We start from the raw sequence: 23,114 nt of genomic DNA on the forward strand, positions 1-23,114 counted from the left end.
TTATTTCTGTTGGCGTCGATATAAAAAGTGAGCAAGGTAGGCTTTTTAAAATATTATTGTTATTATTAATTTATATATTATTATCTTGTAAATGTTGGTTGTTCACAAGGGTGCTTATTTTTGTACAATGGTTGAGATTTCACTCTGTTATTCTTCCCTTATGTAACAGAAAAATAACTTTCAAGAACAAGGTCTTACATTGTTCTTATGATGCTATGTCCTAATCTGTTAAAAGATCCTTTGGTTTTCTGAAGGTTTTTTTAGGTCGATATCTTATTCTTGTCTTCCAGACTCAAAAGAAAATAACTCTATTTCTTAAAAACCTCAGATTTTAAGGCAAGAGATTCCTTTTTTTGGCTTGCAAATTAATCTTTGATTTAGAGAAAACTTGAGTTTTGAATTATATTGTTGAAGTTGGCAACTGTAGTTGGCCTGACACTGTAAACTAATTTTTTTTTTTTCCTCTTCTAACCGCTCCCCCCCCCGCCTCCTTCTTTCACTCAGACGACAGAAGGCCAGAGAACGGCAACAGAAATTGTTGGCTGAATTTGCCTCAAGGCAGAAGAGTTTCATGGAAACTGCCATGGATGTTGGTAAGGTTTTTTTTGTGTGATTAACCGCTTGCCTCTTTCTAATTATTTTATTTCCATGTTAGTATTAAGGGTTTTACTCAAAAAGTTTAAAAAACCCCCACAACAAAACACTCAAACCCCAAACAAAAACCCCTCCCCTCAGATTGTGCTACTCTATCCACTTGTTCGCTAAATACTTCTTAAGAGGCTTAAAGTTGTGTTTTCTAGGACAGATAATACTGAATACGTAATTGCTAAGGAATAGATTAAATGATCTTGAAAATATTTAAAAGAGAACACATTATCTGTAGGTCATAGTTTTATTCATTTTTTTCTTAAATGTAATAATTTCATCCACTGTGTATTATGTGATGTGTTTTAAACTATCTACCTTTTAATATAAAATGTCCCAAAGTTATTTTGTCTTTTAAAAATTGCGTTTTCTTTGATCTAATAATAAAATTCGAGATTATTTCTTCATAAAGCCTCAAATTTTAATAAGGTAGAAGTTTTGCATTTAAAATTTGTGTATAGAATTAAGGAAAGCATATTTTTTAGATCATCTCAGTTGCTATAAGTGATAACAAATTCTATTTCAAGTACAGGCTTTGCAGCAGAATCAGCTCTTGTTTTTCTTGAGGATAAATTCTTTCAGGTTCTGATGTTTAGAAGCTTGTAATCTTGATTAGTTTGCTTGTGTTTAACTGAGGAATAGGAAATATTTTCATCATCTGGTTTACTTCATTGAAAATTAGCACTTTAGATAGGAAAAAGCAGGATTTTTTTTTTCCTCTCTTTCAGTCAAGTATTATCTGCTATGTAGGTTTGGTTTGAGTTTAAGCACTGGTAAGAAATATTTTGACAACTGTTTTTGCTGAAAAAGTGGGGTTTTTTTTAAATTGTTCAATTCCCTTCAGTTCATAGGTTGCTAAGAAGATTTATTCCTTTATACTTCTGAAGGTCTTGGATACAGCAATCATTGAAATTTCTTTAGCAAATTAATGACTATGTATGGTGTTACGTTTGGAGGGTGTGCGATACAACGCAGTTTACAGATAAAAATGAGTTTAAGTCATGTTTATTGAAGGATTAGCTATTTCTTCTTAATCTATTTGCTGAAGTAAGGAAGAAGGGAAGAAGAAACATGCAGTTTGCTTATTAAAAATTAGGTCTTTTTACTGTCGTGGCTAATAGAGGGCGACTGTGAAACTTTGATTCTGTAGCCACCTGTATTTTGAATTCCTGATATTGCAACTTTAAAGTTGATGTTACTATATATGAAATAGTATGTATCTATAGATATTTACCTGCCAGCTGTATTTGCAGATACACATATGTATGCAGAAATACTCCCATGCTTCAGTTTTATAAGCTATGTTTAAAGTAACTGCTTTGATTTGTGGATAAAGCGTACTAGTTAAAACAATAAATTACACAGCATTTATTTATGTGGAGAACTGGGGACACTTAGCTACATATGTCAAATATTAAAAAGAACCCTTAATTTCTGTAGCAGGCAGACCTGGGCCTTTTTGCTTACAATTTGGCATTAAAAAGTTCTTGGGCATGCAACACTTAAATTTTTTTTGTTTCTTAGTGTTTAAACAATTAACTTCGCCTATCGCAACATAAAATGTAGTGTTATCAATTATACCAGGTCATGCACAGCAATAGATAGAATCAACTTAATGGACTACATTTTCATAATGTTGTTCTACGTGAGCATGTTTTTTGGCAACGACTTAATAGGATTCCAGGCATTGTGTTAGCCAAGTAATTGCTTTGCTTTTTCACTTTTTTCAGTGTCTTCTAGGTTGCCATACTGTTTTCTGAGTTTGTAATGAAAATTCACTGAATTTGTACTATAGTCCAGTATTAACTAGCTTTTATGTTCTGATTGACATTAAAGTAGCTCGCAGAAAGGAAGTATGTATTCCGTGTGTAGAATTTATTTCAAAACCTAGATTAATTATTTGCAGGGAATATTTTCTTTAGTTTGCTCTATTCTTTTTTAACTGAAGTAATTTGCTCAGCTGTGAATTCAGCCCCTATACAGGCTTTGTTACAGCAAATTACAGAAAAAGTTGCAGAAACTGTTGTTACTCTAATTTTAAAATACAAGACATGGTAAGAATTCTGAAACTAGTCTTTCTGGAGTGATTCGGTTTAAAGCTACTGTAAATATTACCCTGCTTTGTATCATAGCTGTGCTGAAATAGTATGTTTGAAAACAAAAAAATCCTTTCATACTAAAAATCAGCCTGTTAAAATGCATTCCCCTCTCACACATTCAAATTCTGTTACCTGTTACTTTTATTATAGGTTGAAATTCAGCAGTAGGTTTATTTCTTAATTTTGATTGTTTATGGCAACTGTAATAACACTGTCAGAATGCAGGGATGGTGAGGCCTCAGCTTCCTGGCTTTGTAACTGATTCAGTTGTCATTTGGGCAAATTATTATTATAATCATCATCTTTTAAAACTTCTCGATGAAAGGTGGATGTGATTCAGTGGTAGCATGTGAGAACTGGTATAATTGTTTTTTGGGTATAGCACTTAAAAAATTTAAGTGCTTCATAACTTTCTCTTGACAGTGTAGAAGACTGGAAATACTCTGAAAATAAATGTGTCTAGAAGATGATAGGAATAATGGAGAATAGCCAAATCTTAAAGATTATTTATTGAAACGCCACAAACTTAATAGTTTTCAAAGTGTTTATTAAAGTGCACAGAGCCTCCGTTAACCCGCTAAGGCATTCCTCTTCTTTGATTATTGGGATGCTGCAATGAAACATGGCTTAAAAGCAGGTTACCCAATTACATATTCATTTTTCAATACTAACTGTGTCTCACTTTACCAGCAAAAATTATTTATTTGAACTGGAATTCACAAATTTCATCTGAGGTTCTGAAAGCAGAGGTTGGTATTTTCTTGCATGTAATCACTGTAGGAAGAGTTCAGATTATGTAGCGTAGCCCTTTCCGTTTGTGCCCCCTGTTACTTTCTATTTATATTCTGTGACATCTGCAGAACTGCATTGCCATTCAAGCTTGCTTGGAAGTAATTAAGTGAAATTTAGAAACAGTTATGTTAATGAACTAGGATGAAACAAAATCCACTGTGCTGTCTTTAGCTGACTGCAGGACAAATGTAAAAAGTAGAAAAATAAACCAAGAAGCATTGTTCTAAGAGCAGCAGATAGAGCTCTTGAAGTATCAGAGGAGAATGTCTAGTGAGTCAAAAATGTGTTGGCATGTAGTTACATACAGTGTCAACTCCACAAGCCTTCTAGTCTCCTCATAATAGCTGCTTTTACATCTTTGTTTTGAGGGCACTTACCTCAGCATGAGGCTATGGTTTATCTGTTGTGATGTGGAACTCCATGCAAGAGATTTGTGAAACTTCACTGCCTTTCAGGCAGGACTTGATAAGAACAAAAATTAATCCCTCTGCTCCAGGTTAGTAGTAGCCTTTAACAAACTGCAGTGATATTTGTAAAGATTTGTCTACCTAAATTTTATAAACATGAAATTTTATGATCCATTCCAGGCAAGCTGCTGAACTACTTAATCAAATCAAATGTATCTTAGTGAAAATTTGTAAATTCATTCATTCTAAATATTAAAATATCTTGCATTGCTTCAGTAGTTTTGCTGTCTCTGAAGTACCCAATGTGGTTTTTTTTTTTTTAATGCCTTGTCATAAGTATGCAGTTCATGCTTCTTTCCTATGATGTGAGTCTTGACAGGACGTCATTTTGTCCTTCAAGTGAATGTTCTTTACCTAGAGTTAAAAAGAAGTGCAGAGTATTAATGCAAGGTGACATACATTTCCTAACACTCAATCTTCTGAACCCAGATAAAAAAATAAATTCGGTACTGATCTCTTGAGAATATATATGCTGGGTCAGGGCAAAGAATATTAGCATACTAATGGCTGCTTTGATGCCAAGGGGCCATTTTGACACACAATGTGTACAGCAGGAAAAATGTTGACTACAGTCAACAGAGATTGTAAACTATATTTACTGTGTTTACAAAGCCCTTTCGGTTCTGGGGTTTTGCTGGATAGGGGACAGAACGGGAGTGAATCTTTAGCTCTGGAGAGTAGAAATGAGATAAAATTCAGGCAGCAATGCATTCTGTGATAAAACAGTGTGCTAGATTTTAGCAGACTGACGGTATTTGCTAGGAGGTAGGAAATGCTAGGATTTTGTAACTGTGTGTCTTGCTCCTATTGGTACAAAATTAAACAAAGAGCTAAATAATTAACTTCTTTAAAAACCCATGGGAATCATAGTATTTGGCATTACCCTGGATTTCTGTCACAATTTAAATGTTTTCATCCTCCTTCAGTGTTTTTATCTTTGTTTTTGAGGTTCATATTTATCCAGATTTCTGAAATAATTCAAAAGGACAAAGAAAAGCCACAGAACCCACTGTAAGGGGGTGGGGTGTGTTACAATGTTAGACAAAGCTCATGAGAGAAACTCGGTGAATTGATACCAGTACTATGTGCCTTATCTTGTGTTTCCCATTTGCTCCTTCACACACACTCAGGACAAGTCTGTGTGAAATCAATTAGGTTAAACCTTCATAGAATCAGAGTTTTAAACTGTAAGCATCCTTGGTTGCATTCCAAAGAATGCTTGATGTAAAATACACTTGCTGTCTTGTATGACTGCTGCCTGGCTAGTAAAGCCATCCTTCAGCCTAGCAGCTAAAGCCACCTTGGTCTTCCTTCTTCTCCTGTTGCCACTACCTACTTTCTGAATCTCCAGCAGAGTGACAAGATGTCTTGTTTTGGGTGCCACTGGTTTTCATGCAAATTGAAGCTGCAAACTCCTACAAAACCTGTTTGAAAGGTGGAGTAATATGCCTCAAGATCACTATCTTAACAAGTAGCTGGCAAAGGATTCCTTTGGCCCTCAATAAGGCAACGTTGTTCTGGGACATAACACAAAAGTGCTTATTTTCATGGAAATTCCTTCCTAGTGTCAGCAAAAAACACTGGGGGTTTGTGCACCAGTCGAAGCAAAATAAGGAGACTTAGAGTATTCTACATCTTTTGGTTGCAACTGATACAGCTTTGTTCATGTGACAGTTCTTGGTGGTGATGTGGTGGGGGGTTTAGCCAGAATAGAAGGAATTTTATGTTATATTACAATCAATGTTTAGCTATAAAGACTTTCCATTGATATAAAGGGACATTTAATAAAATAATCATTTTTATGAAGCTGTCTTTTTATAATGGCATCTGGGGAGCTAGGAAATGTTAGCTCATGCTTTAAAAATTGGTAAACCCCCTGTATTTTCTACATCAAATTAATAAGTAGCATTACAGCTCCAATCATTTTAAATAAGTGCTTCACAAGTTGCTGTGGAAAACACAAAGCAATTCTGTACTTTTGTTTATATGAAATGGAGAAAAAAAAAAAAAAGTGGAGCTACAAGTTTCTGGGCATTTTAAGCTTCCACATGAATACTATTGCAGTAAATGCAGTGTAGTTTTATTTTTCTCCATGTGAAACAGGAAATATATAACTGAAAGTGAAGTAGAATGGAGACATGGAATTACTTTATATGCACAAGTATCAATGCATTAATGAAATATTTTAGGAGGAAGTTTGCAGGAAAGAGTCTGTCTCATTTTCCAATAGTATTTTGAGGTGAAACGTGTATGTCCTGGTCCTTGGCAATGTAGGTAGATCATGTAGCTAATGAGGCAGGGTCTGTTGCCTCCACAGGAGCTTCAAAGAAGTGAAACTCAGGGAGGCAAGAAAGACAATATTTAGATCATATCTATATGCTTAGCTTGCTTTCATTTTTCCGGACTGCCACTGATGTATTTTCACACCAGGAATTACACTGCCCTTTCAAACAAACCATAGCCCAAGTCTTATCTTCCAAAGAAGCTAACAACTAGTTTAAGCAAGTAATCGAGGTTTATCGTAGTCCATTCAAAAAGAATTGGGGATTTTTGTTTGGTTGCATTTTTTTGGTCTGCCTAATTATTTTAAATTCTTGCCTGTTTCTCTTACTCATGGATTTTGTGTAAGTTGACTTTGTTTCCTTTCAGTAGCTCTAGGGGAAATGATTTTATTAGTAAGTCTTCCTTGATGCTAGAAATTTAGCTCCCTTGAAATTTTATTGTTTGCTAAAGTAGCCAGCACTAGATCTAAGTAGTTGTGAGGGCAACGTGCATTTGATCATTGAGTTCTAAAATGAAATTAGCCTGATTTTGATGTGCCTGTTGCACATGGGCAGTAGAAGTATAGACTGCATATACTGATTTGGTTAAAAACACCTTTTAAATAAGAAGATCTGTATTTTTTTCCTTAAGGTTTAAAATATGCAATTTATGATGAATGAGTGTAATTTTGTAAATTAAATATTGTCTGATTTGAGGCCTTCTATTGAGTTGTTCAAAATCAGATTGACACGCTATATTCTCTTTCTACACTTCTTGAAAAATACTGAACAGATGCATATTTTATACTGTATCAACAATATTTTAGGAAAAGAAAAATAAAACGACTGGAACTCTAGTAATTCTCATGTTGTGTGCTTCTGATACACAGGTATACGTGAGTGTGCCTTACACAATTATGAGATGATGCTAAATATAAAAAATAGCTCTAGTGCTTACTTCCTCCTTTCTGTGCTACAGTTGTTCCTAGGTTTTCTGGATGTTTGGATTTAAAAAATAAAACACATTTGCAGTTGATGCATTCTGCTTTTTTTTCACGGTACATCTGACTGCCACTAGATGGTGATAGATGTGTGTGCAATATTAACTGTATGTCAATGAAGATCGGAGTTCATTTTCATATAACCCTCAATAACTGACTGGGAAATCAATAGTTACTATGACAGTATAATTTTGATTCTGCCCTGTGAGTGAGAGCATTGCATGGAGCTTTTCATAGCAAAGGAGGATGCTGCCTGGCATCTAACATTTCCTTATAGCAGCAACAGGCCTCCTGTGCCAAACTTGTGGTGGACTTTCAGAAGAGAGCAGCTCTCCTAGAAGCAGTTCTGCGTGAGGACTGTTGCTGCACTTAAGGTTTTTAGGTTCTCTATCCAGCACCTTGGCCTACTTAATGAAGGGGATAAAGGGCATGGTTGAAGGTAGGGAGGAAGTGTTTTCCTTTGGAAAAATTATCTTCTAGGAAAGAAACAAGCACCCTTATATTCTCAGCTGACTGTATGTGTTCCTGAGCAGTCAAGAGAGGATGATTTAGTCCTAAAGTGCTTTTCTTTCAAGCCAATAAAGAATTCTTACCTTTGATTGTAACATAACATAAAATATTTTGGTTAACCTCCTGCTCTGAAACTAGCACCACCAACTGTCATGTGAACAAAGCTACGTTAAGTGCAATTGCTTCAATAATTTGAAGCTGGTCCATAGCCTTGAACATTTCTGTCTGTGCACCTAGGACATGATAATATGGACCATTAGAAAACCAGATCTCTGATTCGTCTTGTATACAGTAAATGTTAAACTAAACATTTGCTACATAGCAGCAGATTGATCTCTTAATATACCCCAAATTTTTAAAGATTGTCCAAGTTTCATTAAAAAACCCCAACTTTAATTTTCAGTTGCATGTTTCATTCACTTTCATCTAAGCATCTTAAAATTATTTCTAAGGTCTCCAGATTAACTTTTTCCTTCTGATTGTTGTCAGTCAGTTATGAGCAAATCTGGTTTTAGTAGAGATTCATACTCATTACCCTTTATCTCTGTGTTCAGAGTTTTCAATACAATATCTAATGAAATAAAAGTTAGATCTGTTTTATAGAAGTTTTAAAGAGATCAAGTTTAATACAGAACTTGAAGTAAACATTTAATTCCACTAGAAGTTATTTTGAATATGGGAAAGCTTGTACTTCAATGTGCAGGTGTCTTTCTGTTTGAAGCAGCAAGGTTAGTTTCAGCTGTAGGTAAACTAGAGAAATTATTTTAGAGCCTTTTCATTGATGTCTCAATGCAGATGCACCTTTCTCTCTGTTTAATATAAATTTTCTTATCTTTTTTTTTTTTTTTTAGAATCACCAGATGCTGATACTGCCATGGAGGTAGCCACATCAGAACAGCATGTTTCTGAGGCAATATATGATTGTGTTATTTGTGGACAAAGTGGTCCTTCTACTGAAGACAGACCTACAGGGCTAGTTGTACTGTTACAAGCATCCTCAGGTATGAATGTGTGACTTGTTGGACAAGCAGTGTTTCTGCAGCTCTTAGTATGTGTATACAGATACCATTGTATCTCATGGAGCCTGGAAAGACAGTCTCCTTTTTTGTTGATGGTCCTCCATGAGGCACATGTGTAGGTCTATGGGTACAGAGAAAATTTGTAAATGTTTGGGAGAAAACCGAACACTTTCATCCCCTCCTAGTTCCTGTTAGCTTTTGCAAACCCAGCAGTATATAATACATATTGAAAGAAAAATAAAATAAAGTAAAATATCCATTGGTGTGTCTATATGTACGTATGTGTGTTTATGTGTGCATGTATGTATGTGTATATATATATACACACTTCATGTGCAAATGCAAAAGCACGACTTTTAGCATTTAGTTTCTTTAATATTTTTTTTTACTATTCAACGTCAACAAAGCACATAGTAGTTACAAACCAGAATTTCCTGATTGATTGTTTTTTAATTGTTTAGCATATTGTTATCCATTGCATTATTGCTACTTTTCTTCATACAGTGTTGGGACAATGCCGCAATAGCACTGAGCCAAAGAAACTACCAACTACTGAAGAGGAGCAAATATACCCTTGGGATACCTGTGCAGCACTGCATGATGTGAGGCTTACAACTTTACAGCGATACTTTAAAGATGTAAGTTTCTCATATGAACAATACTGCCACTTATGAAAAATTTGTATAAAAAGGTAGATGAAATTACAACTTAGAATACTCCTGGTTTCATTTCCACATTTAGTGAACACTTTGTCATGTTACAGTAGTTACGAAATGTTTATGTTTGATAGGGTCCTTATATATAAATATAGCATCTGGCTTTCCCCTATATATTTTTTTTTTGGAATAGGCATCTAGTACATCTACAGGCTAGCGAGTCATTAAATATCCATGCAGATGTTCTCTAGAAGAAGATATTTCACCATTCAGTGTGACCACACAATTGTGAAGCAGTTTTGCTGTCTTAAGCGTTACTTTCAAAGCACCAGTTTTCTTGTGGCCATTCAGAGACCCTGATCAAGGTTTTTGTCAGCACAGAGTGAGTGGCAAGGGTTGTTTTATCCTGTAATAGTTTTCTGAGCCACTACAGAGAAGGGGAGGATGAGTGAATGGGAAGGAAGGACCAGCAGAAGACTTCACCCTCTTCTGCTGAATCCTCAACTCTGCACAACATTACTGAAGTTCAGTTTTACATTAATTGGTATGTTATTGTCTGTTTGGCAGTTCTTTTAGCTGTTCCAAGTGGAGTTTGGCATTGCTTCACAAAGCCACATTACAGCTTTTCATGTTTAATTTTAAAAGCCAATTCTTGTTGCTTAACAGGACGTGTTCAGTTGTAGGCCTTTGTGGAAGTGCTGAATCTTACTTTCCTTGCTAGTGTATAAAACAGCCATGTAAGATATTATATTAAATATCCTGAGAAAGCATTCTGGGGAAGAAGAATAGGTAATCTGTGACCCTAAATTAGCTCCTATAGACTAGTCCCAGGTGACATAATGGCTCTTAGGCAGATCTAAATAAATAATCAGCCTTTAGAAGCTTAAATACTGTCTTTAAAGAAGAGAAACTGGCAATTGTTACTCTGACACAATTGCTAGCTTTCTTGTAATATGTCATCCACAGATAACTGAAATTTGCCAAATGCAGCCAAGGTTGCTTATGTAGATTAATTTAGAGTAAATTTCATAATTGTTTTGATATAGCTTTAAAAACTGGGCAGATGTTTTCAGAAAAGCACCTTCTCCTGGGACAAATATTATACATTTCCTTGCTAGAAAGTAAAGTTTTAAGGATGTAAGCAGGAAATAATTTCTGAAGAAAAGATTATTTTTTTTAATTCAGAAGGAACCTGTGGACAAGCTTTTCTTTTGACATTGATGATGTTTGTTTATTGTTTCAAACAGTTAATATTTTTTCCTGCTGAAGTGATAAAAAAAATTGAAGTCATACTGTAGCTTTATTTTTACATGGTTGCATACTACAAATGGAAGGAGTTCCAAGCAAAATGTTACTGAAAAACTTGATCTTACTGAAGTATTTCTTTCTTTTTCTAGGCAGTAACGTTGCCAACAAATTAGTCTAAAAAACACTGTAATGCAATGAGCAAATGCATCCTGCTTTCAAACTTTCCAGTCCTGATTCAAGTATTAGTTGAATTAGCTATTTTTGCTTTCAAGTTTCCAGATCACTACTGTGCTAAAAAAAAAAAAGTCTCTGCATGAAAGAACTAATCCTTAAATTTCTTTTGGCATAAAAATGGAAACATCTGTTAATGTCTTGAGTGTCTTGTTCAGCTGAGCTAAGCGATAAGTCCTTTTGTTTGTCAACCGTGTCCTTGCCAGTAAGTGTCCATCCTCTAACAACAGATTTCAGGAAGCAAGTGAATAATTTCACCTAGATGTAAAAACTTCAGTTATGAAACATGATCTAGCTTATTCTGTTAGAAGAAAAAAAATAACAATATTCAAAAGCTACATTCTCTATATAGATTGGGCAAAACAAGTCAATTCTTTCCATAGAGATTTCTTTTGCTCTTTCTTAGCTGAAATTTGATGCTTGCTGTCAGTCAAGGAGTAGAGTTCTTGCCCATTAACGGAAAAATCACTGAATGATTATTTTTGATATGGAGAGGTATGACTAAGGTTTAGGAGGTAAAATTTCATATACGAGATTGATAGGACTATTTTCAGAATCACATAGGACTTTGTAACCAATAACTTGATATAGGTGTGCTCCACCCTAAGCCTATGGCTTGCTTCAGAATCTCCTTTATTTCTGAACTCAAGAGTAATACAGTAAAGCCTTTCTGCAAAGACCTTTCGGGTTGGGTTGGGTTTTTTTTGTTTGTTTCTTTGTTTTTTTTCTTTCGCAGCTGCTACTGAGTAGCCTCGTTAAATACATGGAATATATAATGCTTTTCCTGAATAAAACATTTGTCCTATGGGGCTTATCTGGGTGTATCGTATGACCTTACTAATAGTGCAGTCTACTAAATCATGCAGGAACCAGCAGGAGAAAAAAAAAATGTTTTTCTTGTTCTATGGCCTGAGAGAGTCATAGCACGTTATGAATGTCAGATTGAGGCAAGGTAAATAGGAACATGTCTTGTAGCTAGAATTTGTAGTTTTGTTTTGATTTCCTGTTCATATGCAGAAAAAAAAAGAGGAGATGCTAGGACATCCTTAGAAAATGCAGCAATCAGAGTTGGTTATTAATAGTACCCTGGTTTTGGATCATACTTTAAGATCATTTTATAGTGAGTCTACACTAAAAATTCTTTTCCAATTCTGGTAGCCCTAAATTTTTTTCTATTCTTTGAATCTGTAACCAGAATATACATTTCAATGTGTGCATGAAATTTTTTTTTGAGAAATGGGGATTTAATCATTAGACTGACTATAGCTAGGTATTCTGCAAGAGAATTTTCTACAACACCTTATCGTAAATTTGCCAGTGGTGACTGTTTTTTCAGTTCGTTATTTTCTGAGAACTACCAGTGAGGTAGCTGTCTTTGACATGTGGGCTGTAAGTACAGTCTTTGAATAAAGCTAATGTTTTCAAAACAATCCTAGTATAAAACTCAATTCACTGAACAAGTATTTGTTCTCTTTCTGCTTTATGATGTATAATATATTGTGTTGTTCAACAACTCATGAAAAACCTTAAGTGTTTATATTGAATTTTAATAACAGATTGGGGTTTAATTATGTAACTGTGATCTTGTTATTTTGGTCACATACAAAACTGAATGAAGTGTATTGGAGCAGTGTATTGTGCTTGTACGTGGGATAACTTGTACTGTTGGAACAGATGGTAGAGTTAGAGCTGTCTTCATGCTATAGTACAAGAGGTTCTTTAAAGAAGTCATTATCTTATGAGACAAGAACTGCAGAAGTTTAACTTACGTGTTTGACTCTTTGTTGGAAAGAATAGTGTAATGAATCATAGAATCATTAGGTTGCAATAGACCTCTGAGATCATCAAGTCCACCTGTCAACCCAACAACACCATGCCCACTAAACCATGTCCCAAAGTGCCGCATCAACATGTTTTTTGAACACCTCCTGGGATGATGACACCACCGCTTCCCAAGGGCAGCCTGTTCCAATGTTTGACCACTCTTTTCAGTGCAGAAATTTTTCCTAAGATCCAATCTAAACCTCCCCTGGCACAACTTGAGGCCGTTTCCTCTCACCCTATCACTTGTTACTTGGGAGAAGAGACCAACACCCACCTCACAACAACCTCCTTCCAGGTAGCTGTAGAGAGCAATAAGGTCTCCCTTCAGCCTCCTCTTCTCCAGACTAAACAACCCCAGTTCCCTCAGCCACTCCTCATCAGACCTGTTTCTCCAGACCCTTCACCAGCTTCCTTGCCCTTCTCTGGACACGCTCCAGCACCTCAGTGTCCTTCTTGTAGTGAGGGGCCCAAAACTGCACACAGCATTCGAGGTGCAGCCTCACCAGTGCCGAGTACAGGGGCATGATTAGTTCCCTAAATAATGACAGCCATGTATATTAGCATAAGTAAATACTTTGTAAAATAAAATTTTTCTTTATTTCCATAGCGTATGTCTTTTAATTAATAGCATGCAAATAAAAAGCTACATATTTTTAAATATTAAAATAAGATGTGGTAAATACCTTTATATATATTGTTGTTCTTTTTTCTTACTGTTTTTGCTTTGTTTTAGAGTTCCTGCCTGCAAGCTGTGTCAATAGGCTGGGAAGGAGGTGTTTATGTACAAACTTGTGGTCACACTTTACACATAGATTGTCACAAATCTTACATGGAATCTTTACGGGTAAGTAAAACTAAAGATTTCTTTTTTTTAATTTGGATCTGAACTGTTCTTAGTGAAATCAGTTTTATTTATGCTGTTCAATTCAGAGAAAGAAAGATTTGTTTTATGTGAATGGACAAGATGTTTTTAGTATGTTTCAAGAACTATAGATACTAAACCTCCTATTACATCTTGCCGTTATTGACAAAAGTACTTTGTTTTCAGTTATTCTGATATATCAGAAAAAAATACTTGACTAAATTAACCCCGTTAAAAGATTAAATCACTGAGTTTTGGCAATTTTTGTTCTGGCATGCATATTCAGGTACAGCATTCTATTTTCACTTCTGTTTCCTAGATTCCTATTTTGATGTTTAACTTGAGTTAGAAATTACAGAGAAACTGAAGAAAAAATGGGAGAGGAGTTTACTAATATAAACTTGTGCTTTTGGTTAATTCTTAATATGGAAATTCAGTTACAAAAAGTTAGACTTTTGTCTCTATGTGTTATGTATGTGTTATGTATATACATGACATTTAGAGAAGTGAGTTAAAATAGTTTTAACTCTTGTGAATTATGCATGTATGTTTTTCCTTGTTGGGAAATTACTATTACATATGGGTTTAATATACAGGTTTTTAGTCAAGCCTCAGAAATTATTGGCTAGAAAGACATCCATTTGTTTTCACATGGTCTGAGTAAACAGGGTAGTGTTCCATGGATGTTGCTGGCCTGGTTCACCCCCCTCAACCTCTTGCAGCCTGATTGCAGATCTTCTTAATGGCACCATAGAATGTTATCACAAGCTCAGCAGTGCAGAAGTCATCAGATTTTAAGCTATCATTTCTCTCTGTATTATTTAGTGTAATAAAATAAAGACTAAATGATGACATCTTGTTGCATATGAAACTGCTTTTTTCTTCAAGATTACTTTATGTGGTATTTCTTTAGTTTTAGTTTTTTTGTAAGTTTTGTTAATTTGTTTCCATTTTGAGGAAAACTATGAGTAATGCTTTGTATTTTTAGTATCAGCATTGGTCATACTATGAAACTTACCTCTAGAGAAACTGGAAGCTGTGCCACCCTTATTGGATCCTGTGATAAATTATTCTTTTATATATGACCGTAAAGATGCTTTCAGGGGTAATTGTATCATCAAGATAATTAAGTAAAATGTGGGCTTTCATAGTAGAATTTAATTTTACTTTTTTTTTTTTTTTTTTTTTTTTTTAAATTTACGTTAGGTTACATTTACATTTAGAATTTTGGGAAAGTAATCTTTTGCATCATATAGACACTGAAGCCCCTTTTCTGGTGGTTTCTCACTTAAACTTGAGATAAACTGTTATTCCATCTCATTGTGTTCTTGAAGATTTCTGGATTAAGTGAACTATTGATCCTAGCATGTATTATTACTACCTAGATGAGTGCATCATAATTTTCACTATTTCCTAGTATTCTTAGTACTGAAATAATTTATGTAGACTTGTGTTCATCTGGATAAAACATTTATTTTTACATAATTCAATCAGAGATCCAGAAAGGTGCGTAAAAGCCTCAGCATTCTGGGCTGATTGCTTGTAGTTTAAATTACAGTCAATATTAACTTAGCAGCTCTCTTCTCCCAGGAGTGGGAAAACGTTGAGGCAATTCATGAAGGTTGCTTGCCTGTAACAGGAGTGCTCGAGAGATGTCTTCACTTCCCGAACATGTACTTCTGTGTCCATTTTTTTATCCTTCCATGATAAAGAGGAAATAATCAGAGTTTTTGTCACACTGCCCTCCAGTGGCTACTTGATTAGGTTTTTTTCAGCCTGTACTTCTGCAAAAAAATCTTCAAATATTTCTCATGACTGAAAATAAAATTGCCTTTTGATAAATTTGAAAATTTATGGGAATTGATGGAAAGAGACAACACATCTGAAATGTTCAAAATACCCCATTCAAGTATTTCTGATTTATTATGGGGATATTGTTGACAAAGAAGGTAAATTAACAATTAGGAAAACTAGTTGAGTTGAAGGCTTGCAAGACAATCTCTAGTAGTTAAGACCTTTTTCACTAAAATGAGGCGTTATTCCAATGACTTTCTTTACAGTTTTTGGTTTTAGACTTAGTTCTTCAGCTAGACACCTGAAGTATCAAACTAAAGATTTATAATATTTTGCAAATTTCAGCTACATCTTTTTTATTTTCTTTTAGAATGACCAGGTCCTCCAGGGTTTTTCAGTGGACAAAGGAGAATTTACCTGTCCCCTCTGTAGGCAGTTTGCTAACAGTGTTCTTCCTTGTTATCCTGGAAACAACGTGGAAAGAAGCCTTTGGCAAAGTCATAGTAACAAGTGTATGCAAGATCTTGTACAAGAGGTGGAAGATCTTCAAGAACAGCTGGGAACTTTCCCAGTAAGCATCAGTGTAAGGCAGAAAGATCCTTGTTAATTTGCTTCTACTTTTCAGTTTTTACATTATGTTGCATTTATGACCTCTTAGAAACTTGACAACCTGGGAAACTTCATTTTCTTCTGATACGGAAGACAGTATACTTTTTTTTTTTTTTTATATATATATCAAGATTTTTTAAAATATTTACAGCACTTACTGCATTACCTACTAAAACCAAACAATTAAAAAGCTATGACAAAACGAGATTAATATAATTTTTTTTATGGAGCCCATTTTCACTTCTCTCCATAGTAATTCACGTAGAATTGGGTCATGTAATATAAAATTAATTTATCATTTCTTTACAATGTAAAAACACCAGTACCCTGTAACTGGAAGCTATTTAAAGAATGTCTGTAAGACCATTTTAAGGTATGGATTATTTGTTTTACAGAAAGCAGTTTGCACAAAGCTTCATGAGGTCTTTCTCAGCTCAGAATGATAGAATTAATTTGTTAAATTTTGCTAGCCTTCCAGTCTTGATGGATATACTTTGTGTTATTTTCATGTACTTATGCAGTGCAAATATACTTTAAAGCAATGCAAGCAGTGAGACTCTTGAACTTAGGAGATGGACAAAACAGTGATGTTTTCATATTCAGAATAAATCAGAATAACTTTCAGAATATTATAACACTTCTGTGAGATAGAATATTGGCTTTTAATGAATAATTTTTCATAACCTGCCAATGTGTTTTTATAAATATGTGTTTTTATAAATGCTTTGTGATCAGCTATTGCATTCCTTCAGGTAAAATTAACTAATCTTCTTTTGTGCCTTTGTTCATAGTCTGAAACCAATCTCAGTAAAGAAATGGAATCTGTAATGAAAGACATAAAAAGTACCACACAAAAGAAGTATACAGATTATAGTAAGAGTCCTGGATCACCTGACAATGATTTTCTGTTTATGTATTCGGTAGCCAGGTGAGTATGTTTTTCTTCTTACATTTTTTTTCTTTTGTTTCTTACTAATGGTATTACTCACTCAGTTTTCTTCTTTTAAAAACAAATAATTAAAAAAATATTCCATCCTCTCCAAAAAGTATTTTTTGAGTACTTAACATGGAAAGGTTACATTTTCTGATTTTCATATGCAGGCATTGCGAGATGGAAAGATGTGCCTCTCAGTTCATTTTTTGTATATGCAGCAGTGGCACAAAACCTGGAGAACATTTTGTCTTATGCTTATTTAGTTTTCTTCTTTATCCAAGATTTTTATTTCCTTATATCAAATTTTTATGTTTAATTTCTTTTTCTACCTTCCTTTCCCAAACTGTCAAATCTCCTCTCCTACTACTTAGCAGAATGAGATTATTTTTATATCACTGCCATATTGCTGGTTTTTAAATCACAGGGTGTTTTTAATCTGTCCATCAGACATTAGTTTTATTTACTTAAATGAGAATCACAGAAGGAGTCTTTTCTACATCAGCAACCAGGAATCTCTCTTCATGTGAATAAGACTTCTAAAAAAGTGTCAAACCACCAGCATTTTCTCTGTGATGATTGATTCATCAAACAGTCCCTCCTTCCACTAATGTTAAGGTGCTCTGAATGGTTAATCTGTTCAGATTTACTGTAATGCAGGGTGTTCCCTTAAGAAGTTGAAATACTCATTAAGCAAATAATTTTCTGAACTCTGACTTACTAGGGCCTGCAGGGAAGGTGCTGGCTGCAGAGAAGGTGCAAGCATAGAAGTGATATCATCCAGTAGCATTTTTCACTGCAGTTTCATAAACTCTGGTTGCTGAGTATCCCAGACTGAGAATATTCTGTGTATGATTTTAGTATGTTTTCTTTAATTTTAAGTATCTGAACAAGGGACTCTCCGCAATTTAAATTGCAGACTAAAGTAACTTGCTTTCTGCAAGTTATTCCTGTCATTCAGCCTGTCTGTTCCTTATTTCCATCCAGTTCTTTTGGAGGTAATGATATCCTTGTGTTCCTTACCAACCAGTTACCTTTGGGCATTTCTAGTTTCATATGTTCTGAAACATTTCATTGGTTTTGGTCAGACCATCTACAACTGTTACGGATTCCTTCCTGGTATTTAATCTAACATACAGATAAAGTGATCAAGATGATAAGTAGCCCCTGTTTAAGTAAGCATTTGAATGCAATAATATTTTTATTGACTCCATGTATTTGCAAGTGAATTAAACACTTAATCTTCTTATAAGTGATATTCCATTTTCAATCAGAAAATGATATCATCTGCAGTCTTCTTGAAAGATGCTGGTTTACAGCTGGAGGCCAGCTTTGAAGTGGATTTCTGCATGCTGGAATGGGAATACTACTGGTTAAACAAGATGTAACCACTTACTGCAGCTTATCCTTTCTGCTTCAGGAAAATGGGAACTTCTCTTACTTTACTTTTGCTTACCCAGACAGATGTCACTGGTAGTAGAGAAAAGAAATGACAAGCAAATTCTCTACCACCTAGTGGGAGAGTCTGTTTTCCTAGCAGAAGAGGCACTGGGGGTCTTGGCATTCTGACTTCCATGCATAGCTGAAAGAGCAGCTTCTTAGCTACCTTCCCCTTCCCCTGCGGTCTTACCTTGTTAAATTTATGTCCTTTTCATGTGCATCCCTCCTTGTCTTTGCTGACATTTGAGATTAGTATAGTGTGTCATTCACAAGTCGTGTGCCTAGCTTTAATTTTAATAGCTCCACATTCATAGCATTGATGACTGTCATTTGTGGCAGTGTCTTGGAGGACTGTTTCTGTATTGCATAGCAATAGGTCTCTGCTTTTGTTGGCTGTGTAAACAAAGCTTTTGTTTTTGCTGTCAGATATGTATAGGCTAATACAAGAACCTTGTGTTCTTTCCTTCCAGTCTGTGTCTCAGTACCTGGGTTTTTACATATGTATGTTGCCTTTGTAAAGTGCAGTCGAAAAAGTGGTAGTGCTTAACTTGATTCTTCTGTCCCGATAGAAAGAAGAGATCCATCCAAATATGTTCTCTTTCTAGAAAGGGCATTGCATTTTTACTTCCCCCTACTCTGTCCTGATATGAATTCTGAGAAATATGCAGTCACCCTTGCCACCCCACCTTCAATATGTTCCTTTGATGAAAGCCCACAAGAAGGGATGAAATAGGGCTGGTTTATAATCAGGAATCTGTACAGCTGAGCAAAATCCATTTTCTCATTTTTTTTCTGTGAGTGAGGAAGACAAAGACAGTATTCTACAAAATCTAATGAACGATGCAAAGATTTCTAGAGAGAGGAAGCAATCATTCATAGATTTTCTTCGTTCTTCGCTTTCCTTCGTGTTGAGGGGGCTGCGATAGCAAAGGATACTTTCAGAGCCTATTCTGTGTTCCTCTCCTTCTGTCAGATGACACAGGTTTTTCTTTATTGATGAAAGAATAGGCACCGAGAGCTCTGCTTTTCTTGAGTAGAGGGCAGATGGTACTTGGATCACCAAGGCAGAAGGGAGCTTGAATTAGGGAGGAGATAGACTAGTCTCTTTCAAAAACAATTTAGGGCTGTACCTGGTGTAGAACATTTTATAAAGGAGAAGTGTTCAGTTTCACAGAAGATGCTTTCTCTACTGTGCACTTTCATGCTGAAGTTTAGGTATGTTTTGAAAGAGTTGTCTTAGAGGAAAAGGCTAACATCTGCGTTTCCAAGAAAGCTGAACTATCAGCTGCTGTCTTTGAGGAGCTGGGGGCAATGAAGAAGTGTGGGAGGTGAGAGTTGGTATGGTATGTGTGATGGAGTATGTATTTCCAGAAATCTCTCTCCTTACATTCGTTACAGCAAAAAGTACTATATAACCCTCATAGTTATCAAGAAGAGGTTTTTTTTCAGAATTATTCCTAGGGTTTGTTTTGTGAAAATGTACATAGTTCTTGATGAAAAGGAAATTGAAAATTCTAGATCTAGAAAGTTGTTCTTAGACATTCAGGTAGTGGTTTTGACTTAAATCTTAATTATCTTCGTTTTAATGGAAGGCTACCATTAATTTTGTTGTGCAAATTACCTATCAGAAAGTTTGTAGAAATAAAACATACTGGTTTCCTTTGTATTTCCATGATGAACTAGCACATGCTGATCTACAGTTGCTATTTTGTCCACTAAGACGAAATCGCTATCCCTGCTTCCGTGCTGGTAGATTTTTAGAAGTTCAGTGAGCACTGCAAATCGCCTGAAGAGTGGAAAATTCCCCTGTCGCACAGATGCCCTTATCAGCAGCAACCAGATGGAGCTCTGAGCAGGCACATTATCAATGTTAAATTGCCTTTTCTGAGTAGAGAGGATTAAAGCATTCCTTCAGAAATGGGTGGCATAAGCTGCAAACTTAGGGATAGTAATATTCTGAAATGTTACTATTTTAAAAATGTATGAAAGTATCTTAACAAACACTGCATATCAAACATGCATTATTCTTTCAAGCTGATGGAGCTGAAATTCTTAAAAAATAATTTGTTTTTAATAAAATAGTCATCCTTTAGTTTCTTATATATGTGTGTGTGTGTGTTCTTAGCTTAGATACAGTATGTGCCTAAAATTCTAGAATAGATTTTAATATGTATTGAGTCACATTATCTTGAACCTGAAATTGTTTGGTTTTTAGTTAAGAACAAAATATGTTTAGACTGAGCTTTGCAGTTGGGATTAAATCAGCAATTACATTTCAGAATAATAGAATTATATTCCTTTATTTTAATTAAAGAAATGTATGTTGACTTGCTAAAACAAACTCTCAGAGAACATAACGTAAATTGTTTGCTCCAAGTCGTGGGGTTAATGCCGTACTGAAACATTAAATTCCAAAATGAAACATAGATATTGAATTTGACCTGAACAATTGGTGCCTAAGCATCAGATTACAATAATACTAAGAAAGCAAGCATCAGTGTGACACACAGAGATTTAGTGACACAACTCCTGTTTCATACTAATGAGCTGCCGTGAATACCAGTGTTTCATTCAGAATTAACCTCCAAGGCTTTTATTAACGGACTTATCTATAAAGGTCAATGCTTCCATTATAGACTGTTTTCATACTTAGTTACTTGATGGCATAGCCATTGTACTGTCTGTTTGTTTAAAGCAAATGAAAAGCTCTGCCAATAGAGAACACTTTTTAGACATATCTGATTGATTGAAATTTTAGCTAATCTGTATATTGTTTCTTCAGATTTGCACATAAATTCCCTTATTATCGAGAAGTTATGTGTGCATACAGAAAAAAAGCCTCAGAATTAACATATTTTTTTTATTCTTCAGTCACAACTGTAGCAGCTTTCTTAATGTAGTACCTGCTAATCAAACCACTTAAAATCACATTCGGCAACATCTTGATAAATTTTGTTTTACTCTGCATCATATTTTGGCAGTATCTCACAGTAAAGATTAGTTTACAGTATTTTTCTATTTAGTGTATGCTGGGAGTTTGTGGTGACTCTTTCATGTCTGTAGAAGCTTGAATAATGATGTACCATTCAACACCATTATGCTTTTCTTGCAGAACGAACTTGGAACTTGAGCTGGTCCATCGAGGGGGCAATTTATGTTCAGGAGGTGCAAGCACAGCTGGGAAAAGATCATGTTTAAGTAAGTTTTATGTTATGAAGTGCAATATAAATTATTAGCATATCAAACAAAGAAGTCTACTTCTTTCTTACATTTTCTAAATTATGTCGCCTTTTTTCTTTTGAGAACCTTTTTTTCTGCCATAATGAGGCTTTGGTTTTGCTGCAATTTGAGAAATCTGAAATCTAATTGGCACAAATTATTCATTAGAGCTGTGAGTATATTGTGAGTATAATCTGTTTAGCAATCAATTTTTGTAGTATCCATGTAATATTTTTTAATAATTTTGCATTTTTATGAGTAAAACTAAAAGTATTTTAAGGGTAAAACAGGAAAGCTTTGTTTCACCCTGTCTGTTGCTAGTAATAGTAGAGAAATTTGTTTCTCTGAGTGCTAATGTAGCTCATGACTAGGTCTCATACTTAGAAATCTGCAGCTACCATGTCCAATGACTTTAATTTCCTGGCTCCTTTCTGACAGGAGAGGTTTGCAAATTTTCTTTGGTAGAAACTCTCAAATCTTCATTGTTATGAAATCTGTAATATTTCTATTTGATGGAAGTGCTTTTTTACTTAACATAAAATGTTTTAATCTTTTGCTGGAATATAAACCGTTAGGAATGGACATTTTCTTTTGTCAGGAAAAATTGGAAAGCCTGCCAGAATACTGCTGCTAATGCTTGTTTAAATCAAGCTCATGCAGCAGTAGCAGTAGATTCAGTAGTAAAAATGTCAGAAAGCTTAGGCCCATGTCTGCCTTTTGGTACGTGATTTGTGAGTGATGCTTCCCTCATCGTTTGAGGTGATGAGCCGCCAAAGAAATCCCATCACGTGCTATACTGTCTACATCCTCTCTAGGATAAGAGCTTTCTGTTACTGCCAGGAAATGCACTTCAATTGTTTTCATTCATGTGTTGTGATTTGTGAAAGGCTGTTTTAAACCCTACACCATTGTCTCCCCCCACCGTCATTGCCTCCCCTTTCGCAGCAGAGATTAGTACCTCAAAAATGCATGTGTTAAAAGAACATTGCCAGATCACTGTTTGCAAATTTGAAGCATTTAACAAAATCAAGGCTGTACAAGTAATTTCTGCTTGGATTACGATATATTTTTAGTTATATGCTCACCTAGTAAGATGGACACTTTCTTCCTGAATTTTAGCAGCTTGCTGCATGCGTTACCTGTTTCACAGGCACGTTGTTATTTGGAAGACCATGATGAGCAGCTTAGGGTGGAGATTTCAGCTTAAAATTGAAAAGCTTTTGAAATATTTAAGGTGAAAAAATTTATAATGATGTTACACATAATGAGTGTACCCCTTTTTTCACATGGCTTTACTAGCCATACAAGATCTTTATAAGTCTTGGCACTTTAAAGTTTAGAAGAATGTGTGCAGGGAAGTGACCTATAATCCGTAAGGTCATGTTTTTAGCTTATTGATAGTTTTTCAAAGTAAGGACACTTCAGCTTCTCTGTATGATTTTTATTCTTTTTGAAGATAAAAGTGGAATGAAATACATTCATTACATCTTACAACACTGAAATGTT

General features: G+C 35.0%; 1 protein-coding gene across 3 annotated transcripts in view; it reads left to right on the forward strand.

Moving 5' to 3' along the window:
• The window catches only part of UBR3 (ubiquitin protein ligase E3 component n-recognin 3), a 119,187-nt gene that overhangs the window by 58,272 nt on the left and 37,801 nt on the right, over positions 1 to 23,114 (forward strand). For 2 of the 3 annotated variants that reach the window (XM_086465043.1, XM_086465045.1), the window contains 7 exons: positions 505 to 593; positions 8,627 to 8,776; positions 9,299 to 9,432; positions 13,487 to 13,597; positions 15,780 to 15,992; positions 16,810 to 16,946; positions 21,502 to 21,587. In XM_086465043.1, the coding sequence (XP_086321169.1) occupies positions 505 to 593; positions 8,627 to 8,776; positions 9,299 to 9,432; positions 13,487 to 13,597; positions 15,780 to 15,992; positions 16,810 to 16,946; positions 21,502 to 21,587 (920 nt within the window). The remainder of the gene's footprint in view (positions 1 to 504; positions 594 to 8,626; positions 8,777 to 9,298; positions 9,433 to 13,486; positions 13,598 to 15,779; positions 15,993 to 16,809; positions 16,947 to 21,501; positions 21,588 to 23,114) is intronic. The other variant, XM_086465044.1, reaches the window with a different exon arrangement.

This window comes from Leptosomus discolor, chromosome 5 (genome assembly GCF_034619465.1).
Source record: "Leptosomus discolor isolate bLepDis1 chromosome 5, bLepDis1.hap2, whole genome shotgun sequence".
Lineage (NCBI taxonomy): Eukaryota > Metazoa > Chordata > Aves > Leptosomiformes > Leptosomidae > Leptosomus > Leptosomus discolor.